The sequence below is a fragment of the Lissotriton vulgaris genome, chromosome 11, assembly GCF_964263255.1.
Source record: "Lissotriton vulgaris chromosome 11, aLisVul1.2, whole genome shotgun sequence".
Lineage (NCBI taxonomy): Eukaryota > Metazoa > Chordata > Amphibia > Caudata > Salamandridae > Lissotriton > Lissotriton vulgaris.
The window spans coordinates 405,072,451-405,080,962 of record NC_141699.1 but is presented as its reverse complement, the minus strand read 5'-3'; the positions used below and the strand labels follow the sequence as shown (position 1 = coordinate 405,080,962).

The following is an 8,512-nucleotide window of genomic DNA, read 5'->3' as shown; positions in this document are numbered from 1 at the left end:
ACATTGTATTGAAATCCAAGATACATAGGCCAGGCAACCTTATAGAAACTGTCAAACACACGGAGCGATTTGGATTGTAGCTAACCGAGATAGCAAAGGTGTACTGCCCTGAAATGCCCATCGCCGATGATCCTATGCTACCCCCAAAAGATGACATGCCAGTCAACACTACACTTACTGAACAGAAACTACACAAATTGGGGCAATAGTTCCCCTGCTGCATAGCATAACATCGACAGAAGGCATCGAAAAAGACCATAGGTCCCAAAATGGAGATTTGCTTTGCCAGTGCTTTGTGATATCGTCCACAAAAGGCTTTCACCTACAGCTAAAAACTGAGCCCCAACTAGACATGTTTTTATGAACGCCCGAGGAAAAAATGTTTTAGATCCAGTATGTAGCATCCAACTAGCTTCAATATTTGATTCTATTTTGTGTTCAAAAAAAATAAAAAATATCGGTCACGTCGGCTGGGTTAGGAAGCAATCCATTGTTACAACTGTGCAATAAGGAATCAATAGTCCTTGACCTCTGAAAACAATTGTATATTTGAGTTTCTATTGTAAATACATTGGTGTCCGATTTTTGGGGAGGTCGATGGAGAAGTTTTGTTTCCTTGGAAGAAAGAAAGAAAAAACATTAAATCGATTGCTTAAAAGTGTTCGTGGCTATCTAGAACACATGCCTCCTTCCTGCTGAAATTGGTCATAAGGAGGAGGCAGTCAACAACCCCTGCATCTGGCAAACGTGTTAAAACAAAAACACACCAGTGACTTAAAGGAGACAAAACGTATTTTTCTTTCTATCCAACGCAGATCATATGTTAAAGCGTTGCTAACAGTGTGCATTATTCATTTTTATATGCAGGATTTCTTTTTTCCTTGGTTTTATGTCTGCTACTTTGCGATACGGTGATATTCTTGCATCAGAGGGGGAGGGAGGCTCAAACAAGCCTTGTGCTACGCCACATTTCTCAACCCCAGAAGCATTTAAGAAGAGTGAGACTGTTTATTTACACTGTGTTTCTCCTCCCCCGCCCCATGCAGAGTTGCCTTGATTACTTTTCACTTCGTACCAGCTTGTTTGCTCCATTAATCTCTCCGAGTGGGGGTGGCGGCGAGGCCGGCCAAATTAACCAGGGCAAAGAAACTTTAAGCTAACCTCTTCCAACTGTATGGTGAAATCGTGTTTTTAACCTAAATGTATGTTTTTTTTCTTTATTTGTAACGTTGCCTTCCATTTCTGAAGTTCGTTCTGTAACTAGCATCTACTGCGGAATCATAACAATATTAAAACTACACTTAGTCATGTCACAAGAAAAACGTATACCTTTTATTTCAACATACGAAACGTGGTTGCATGATTTCACGTGGTCATACAATCAATGGTGAAAAAAGTGTCCACGTTAGGGAAAAAAAGAGTAACAAAGTAAAAATGTATTTACCGTTTCGGTTGCATCTGTGCAACTACTGGGGGTTTGTACCTTACATGTAACTCAAATTCGGGGAAACTGGGACTGTAACCTCGGTGGGATAAAGAGCCAAATCGGCCCTGCCAGATTAAAGCATGCATGCATCCTTAAAAATAAGACGAATCTGCGTTGAGCCACTAAACAACCCTACTATACAAGCTAGGGAAGGGTTGGTACGTACCCATGCTCAAATATGCAATGTAAACAACTACGACAGAGATAAACATGGCTTGATGCATCAGGGGATACTTAAGAACAATCTGCCACCGCAAAAATAAAAGTCTGAGTATGGCAGATGAAACAAGGCAAGCATAGAGAAATACTGTTTTATCTGAAAACGGTGATATGTTGGAAAAGTGTAAAACAGGTCGGCGTACCTTCGCATATCCGAGTATAAATGTGCGACTCCCTCGTCCATTCGAAATTAACACTATAAAGAAGAAAGGGGGGGGGGGAGAGAGAGAATCACCCACTCCAAAAATCATACCAAATAACAATAGTGGATAACATCATAACATTCCATCCCTATCGTTTGGAAACTGGTTAGCACAGTCTCTCCCTGCAATTATTAAAACACTCACAGTGTACTGAGGGAAATAAATCACTCATGTATTAAAACAATAAACACGTAGGTACATTTTGACTCTCGCACACACTCGGTAATAACGTGGGATAAAAGTTCAGCTAGCAGTTTCCGACTACCTCTTAAAAAGCATACGTAGTGATTGTCTTGACTTACAAGGGCACAAAATTAAAATTAAAAAAAAAAGCCCACAGGCACTCTGGAGAGGCGGTAAGGGCTCTGGCTTCAGACTGCCCTCTTCACGGTTAGCTGGAAGACTGGCTGCAATCCCTCAATTGTCCATTGAGCTGTCTGTGAGTGTCAATTTGCAGTGCGCGTGTGAAGGGAAAAACTCCTCCCTTTCCTTCACTCCTGCCCATCAGCAAGAAAAAAAAAAAACTCCCAACAAGCTCCCCCTTCTTTTGCCTTAATCAAGCTGCTTTCCCCTCTTCGGCATTCCCAATTCAATTCTGGAGAGGAAAGAAATATAAGCGAGGATCGGATGATGAGGGAAAAGTGTTTGCTACTGGAAACAAAGAAAAACAACAACAAGGAGGGGGGCTAAAAAAAAAGGAGAAAGCAAGGTCCCAAACGACTTGTGGATTTGTGCGGAATTGCGAGAGAAAAAAATAGACATTTTTTTTTCCTTGAGGCCGGAGGAGAGGGTGGACAAGCTCGCGAAAAGTTACGGACAGGAAAGAGGAGATCAGAACTTGGAAGGAGTCCCGCGGCACACAGCTACTTTCTGGAGCTTTATTTTTTTCTCTCATGTTTTGTACGAGGACACCGGAACATTGAAGGAAAAACCAGGACTGGACATTCCAAAACATTAGTAGAGAAAAGAAAAGACGTGCATAATTGCTTGGGAGGTTCTTTCTATAATGTTGTGCACTTTTAAAACTTTATAAGTGTGCACGTCTCTTCCGACTCCACTATACCGGATTGAAAACCTATTTAAAGGCAAGCGGTTTTAAAACGTGTCAGCTCTTTTGCACTGTTCATGAACTGTCTGGACTGTTTAGATCTGGTTTTGTGTTGATTTTGGACGGCGGTATAATTCACAAATTAACAAATGTAAAGGTCTTTTGTGAAGAACAAGGATTCTCCCTTTCTGCTGGGAACCGCATTTTCTTTTGTTTCTGCGTCCTGTACCGCTTAATTGGATGTAAAAATGGATTACGGTCTTGAAATCTAAGAAGCATCTTTTTTAACGTGAGGTTTTGCTTGGTTTTTTGTCTACGGAAGGAAATCACGGAACGGTCTCAAACAGAAAACACATTGAAACCTAAAAAGAAGCCGCTAAAAGATTCTCACCAAAACTGGAGAAATCTCTTCACTGTAGCTTCCTGTGGAAGCTGAAGTGAAAGATTAAAAGTATTTCTTAGATTGTAAGGCGAACTGACGGACTACTTTGCTGCCGCCTCCTCCGGGAGCGCTCCATACTAGTTTACCTCACAAATACCCCCGCCCTTCTTATACCACCCGGACGCACGCTGTCCCAGCCCGAGGATGAGGGTCGGTTCCTGCGAATGAGCACTCTATCAAGGGTTACAAGCAGGAGTCGAAACTTTTTCTTCTCTCAGGAAGGGACGGCGGAGGGATACTGGGAACTTTTTACTCAGAGCCTGAAGCGAGTCTTGTCCATAATTGTTCGGGTTAAGGTGATTTTACTTCGTGTCATAACTTTACCGGTATTTGTTTAGTTTTACTTCGGTTTTATAATTGGGGGGAGAAAGGTGAGGCCCCCCGGCGGTGCCAGCTCCGCCGCCAAAATGCCGCAACTGAACAGCGGTGGCGGGGACGACCTGGGGGCCAACGACGAAATGATACCCTTCAAGGACGAGGGGGAGCAGGAGGAGAAGGCCTCAGAGCGGGTGTCGGCCGAGCGCGACCTGGACGACGTGAAGTCCTCGCTGGTGAACGAGTCCGAGAACAACAGCAGCTCGTCCGACTCTGAGGTAACGCTCCGCGCGGCGGGAAAAGGTGGGGGGGGGGGGGGGGGGGCAAACAGTGTCTATTTCGCTCCCGACTACTAACATCCCCATTGCGCCAGGCGGTGGGTGAATCTGGAGTTGAGCGTGACGTCAATAGGTGGCTTGACTTCAACACATCTGCTACGTCATCCCGCCGCCTAATGCTTTGCGTATCTTTCTTACCCTCTTGCAGGCTGAGCGACGACCCCAACCCAGAGAAAGCTACGAAAAGCCGCGAGACTACCTAGCAGAAGGTGAGACCACGCCTCCTGGCACAGAGGGTTGGGTTTTGTTTATTGGAGTGTTGGAATTATTGTTCGTTTGTAAGGCGGGTCAATTCTTCATGTGGGGGTGGTTGTGGGGCTGTGACAAACAGCTGTTTGGAGACAGATGTTGGTTTTGAGATTAAATGGATAGTTTATGGTATTTCTCGGGCGTTTTCTAACTTTAGATTTTTGAATGAGTGTTGCTGTGGTAGGGATTCTTGTCAAAGTTTTTTTGGGTGGCCTACTTTGGGATTGGCATAGCTGCCATGTGCCTCCATGTCTCATATTAAGCCACAATACATACAGCCACCCGTGACATTTTAGCCAAAAACGCTTTGATTTCGGGCACTTTTAATTTCCCTTTTACCATTATACTTATTGACTTAACAATCACCACATATAAGTGATTTGCCTTAAAGTCCAGGACTGTTCAAAGCTGTCACAAAAGTTATAATGGACATTTGATAAGTGTGTTTTGGGGTTTGGCGTTGGGTTATAGGTGGTGTTAATGCTTTAAAGCAGAAGATTTGGTATAGAAAATAAACTTGCTATTTCAAGGCCTTGTTTTGCTGTTCTTAATACTGGGTTTCGTGAGGCTGGGTTTGGAAGTAGGATCTTGCTGTTCAGTTTAAGGGAAAAGCTTTTCTGCTTTTCTTTATTTTTGAAGGATTTATATAAGCATGAGCAGTGCCCCAGAAGGCTTAAGTGTCTCTCGGGTATATAGTACATAATAGAACATGTACATGAGGTAGGTATAAAGAACCAAATACCATCTTGGCAAATAGAGGTGGCATGTTGGATGCAGAGTCAGCTTGCAGTGTCATTGCACCAACAGCTACAGATGTTGATTTGTCGTTTTATTGTTTGAGAGGTCAATCGGAGAACTGAGCAGAATCATTTTAATGGTGTATGGGCATTAGAATATTGTTATATAGTAAAGTTATTGGCATAGGGGTTTAACGGTTGGTTTTTGGTGTTTCAGGTTAGAGAGCTGGTTTTCAGGTTTAGATGGACTTTGTTGGCTTTCCTTTTTGATGGATATTTCTTTAACATTAAATCCTAACTTTCGACTGCAGGTTCTTGATAATTTATAAAAGTTGGGTTGGTGATGATATGTGATCTTGAGTCAGGAGTGGTGTTTGTTGGCAGGGAAGAATGACAATAATGTTTTTTTTTTTTAGGGCTTGGACAGTTCCTGATTTTGTAGTTTGAGTGGGGGTGCTTTCTGTGTGTGTTATTTCAGGAATTTTTCATGGGGTTAGAGAGTTGTTCTTGGCACTTTCGTGGGGTATGGTTTTTAATGTTATTTCTGTTAGGTTCAGAGGTATGATGCTAATCATTTTCTTGGTTTTACGGGTTCATGGGAGGAAGGTTTGGGGTGAATTTTGTGGTTTGAAGTTATAGGTATATAATTTAGTTTGATGATCATGTTAGCCTGTTTGGTTATTTCTTAGATTCTATGGGCAATTCTTTGACTTTATGACTCTTGATCGAATTATTCACGTGGGTTTAAATTGTAGAGAAAGAAGTGTGTTGGGTTTGGATAGCTTAGCCAAGCTCAGAAAATTGTGGAATTTGAGATTGTGTAAGGGGTATTTTTGCAGTTTAGAGGCTAGGTTGAGGTTGGTGACTTTGTAGGTCTGCAAAGCATGTTACTTAAAGCAGGAGAGTGAGGTCTTTCTAAAGCCTCTTTCTGAAATCCTGTTTTTTAAAAGTTGATTTATGGTGGTGTTGTTTCGATTAGGACTATCTCTCAACTCGGAGGCATAAGCTGTACTCAAGGAAGTCTGAAGACTCAACACTTCTGTCACATATTAACTGATAGTAAAATAATCCTTTCACAATCCGTATGAGATGAGTACATACTAGCTTACATTTTTTTGTATGCCAATAAAATTTTGCCAAAACTCACTCTTTCCATCACTACTCCTTAAACTTTCCCAGGATGTTGAACACTCATGGTATTTAAAACGGGTTTTCATACAAATAAGTAAACAGTCACCCTTGATGATCTGAATACACCATTACCCGTCAATAACCACCTGGTCACTGTATGGTTGTGTGCATGGCTTGTCATTCCTGTGGCCTCTTAACACGGTTGTTTGTGTGAGCATAATGTGGATTTTTCTTCTGAAAGGTTATTCCTCAAAGTTTAGTGTTTTTGGTGATCGTGGCAAAGTTTGGCAGGCAATACTTGGTGTTCATGGTAATAATCTTGTACTCTGGAATTAGAGGGTTCCTATTGTTGGATAGTTTTTCATATAAAGCTTTCATCAACTTATGATTTATAAGGCATGAGTTAGGGTTAGGCATGTTAGAAATATGTTCTGGAACTGGGGTTCAGGTACAAGTGGTGTCTATGCATCTTGAGTGGTTTTAGAGGCGGCTGAACAGTGTTTTTTGTTTTAATGTAAACTTTTTGTGGAGCTTTTCTGAGATAAGGCCTCCTCATGAACCACTAGCAATAAATGCCACTTCATACAGAAGAAAGCAAGCACTGTTGTGAATAAATTGACACCAATAACATGTCCATTACAAACATCTGTCCCTGTTAACCAAAATAAACTGTACATATATCACAGAATTCACTTCTTTAAATACAATCTGGTCCAAACTACTCTTGAAATGGGTTAAACCAATATATACCTTTGGTTCGGAGTGGTCACCAAATGGACAGGTAGTGCTGAATGAATGTGTTTTGTAACGGAGCATGTCTCTGTCACAGAAGTTACAATTTACTATTAAGTTGGTTGTAATTTTACCTTGTTACTATTACTTTGGCCTATTAAATGTATGGACATATGTATACCACTAGCTGTACTTTATTTATTCATGATTGCATTCTTAGGATTATATTTCTCTTTTGTTTATTAATGTCCTTTTTTTGGCATTGTGGTTGGGTATCTGTAAACTTGGGGAGAGATACTTTCCCTGGTGTGTGTTTTGTTGAGGTTGTGGGAGAGTTCTTGTGTTTCAGGAACAATTGAGGTTGGTCTAAAGTTCGAGTGAGGTTTATTATTCAGTTGTTTTTGTGTGGTCGTGTTTGTTGTGATTTTGTGAAAGTGTTTCAAATTTTGATAGTTTTGTTATGCATTTATTTGGTTGTTTACTTTGGAAGCTGAGAAATGGTTTAATTTTTTGGGATCTTGATTTGATGGGTTAAATGCTGGACCTAGGTTCCTGAAGGTGGCATCCTTGGTTTCAGGTGGTTTCTTGGAAAGACCTTTAATTATTTGTTGTTGGTGGTTCTTGAAGAACGGTCAGTGGAGTTGACTTGATCAATATTTCTTTAGATCATGAAGTAAGCAGGTTTTTGGGGTCACGTATTCACTTGGGGGTTGAGATGTTTGCATATTTGTGTTATGTTAGTATGGATAGAATGGTGTTGAATTAAGCGTTCTTGCATTGCATTTGTATACATGTCAAATAATGAGTTTGCCCCATTTTTCGTGTCTATCTGCAGCAGTTAGACGGCAGCAACAAGAAGCTGGATTTTTCAAGGGCCCTCACTATGCTGGCTATCCATTTCTGATGATCCCTGACCTTGGCAGCCACTACTTGCCCAATGGGGCCCTGTCCCCAGGGGCCCGCACGGTAAGAGGGGTCTTTGTATTGGAAAATTGTTTATTGAGGAGCGAGGGAGGTGGGGTGGTTTGAATCTCTACCATATGGGCCTTTATACTTTGGTGCCTGTCATGTCCTATCACTGAGTCCTCTTATTCTTCCTCTGGTGAGATAGAGTTCGTAGTTGTCCCGTTTGTAAGGACTCGTGGGGGCAACCCCATTATTGGAACCATCAGTGACTATCAGTGGCTAGCCTTTCTCTCATTTCATATTAGCCCACTTTCTGGCGATTCATGTTTTTTACTCATTTTTTGGGTAAGGTGCTGTCACATAATAGCCATTGTGTGGTCTGTTATTGTTTTGGAATGACCTGGATATTGGTCTGGTCTTCTCTTTAAGATTATTTTTGTTAGATTAGTCTGTCTGTTGACCCACTTGCTCCCATGCAGTCCAAAACTGTTTCTGTGTTCAGAGTGGTGTAGTATGACATTGTTGTGCTGTGATGTGCACTGTAGCTGCTCTCAATTCACAGATGCCAAGAAACTCCATGTCGTGTGGCACTATCAGCTAGTCCTACCTCTTGCGTCTGCAGTGTTTTGCATTCTGGGATTTGCAGTAGGATTTAGCTAAATATCTAAGACTTTATGGAGGTTTCACGCATGTCCTGAATTCACCT

At 41.6% G+C, this 8,512-nt stretch overlaps 1 protein-coding gene across 1 annotated transcript in view; it reads left to right on the top strand.

Moving 5' to 3' along the window:
* The first annotated feature begins 2,436 nt into the window (after nucleotides 1-2,436).
* Nucleotides 2,437-8,512, top strand: part of TCF7L1 (transcription factor 7 like 1) — a 138,700-nt gene continuing 132,624 nt past the window's right edge. Inside the window, exons 1-3 of the mRNA XM_086943451.1 lie at nucleotides 2,437-3,991; nucleotides 4,200-4,260; nucleotides 7,736-7,866. Of these exons, the coding sequence (XP_086799577.1) occupies nucleotides 3,806-3,991; nucleotides 4,200-4,260; nucleotides 7,736-7,866 (378 nt within the window). The 5' untranslated portion in view covers nucleotides 2,437-3,805. The remainder of the gene's footprint in view (nucleotides 3,992-4,199; nucleotides 4,261-7,735; nucleotides 7,867-8,512) is intronic.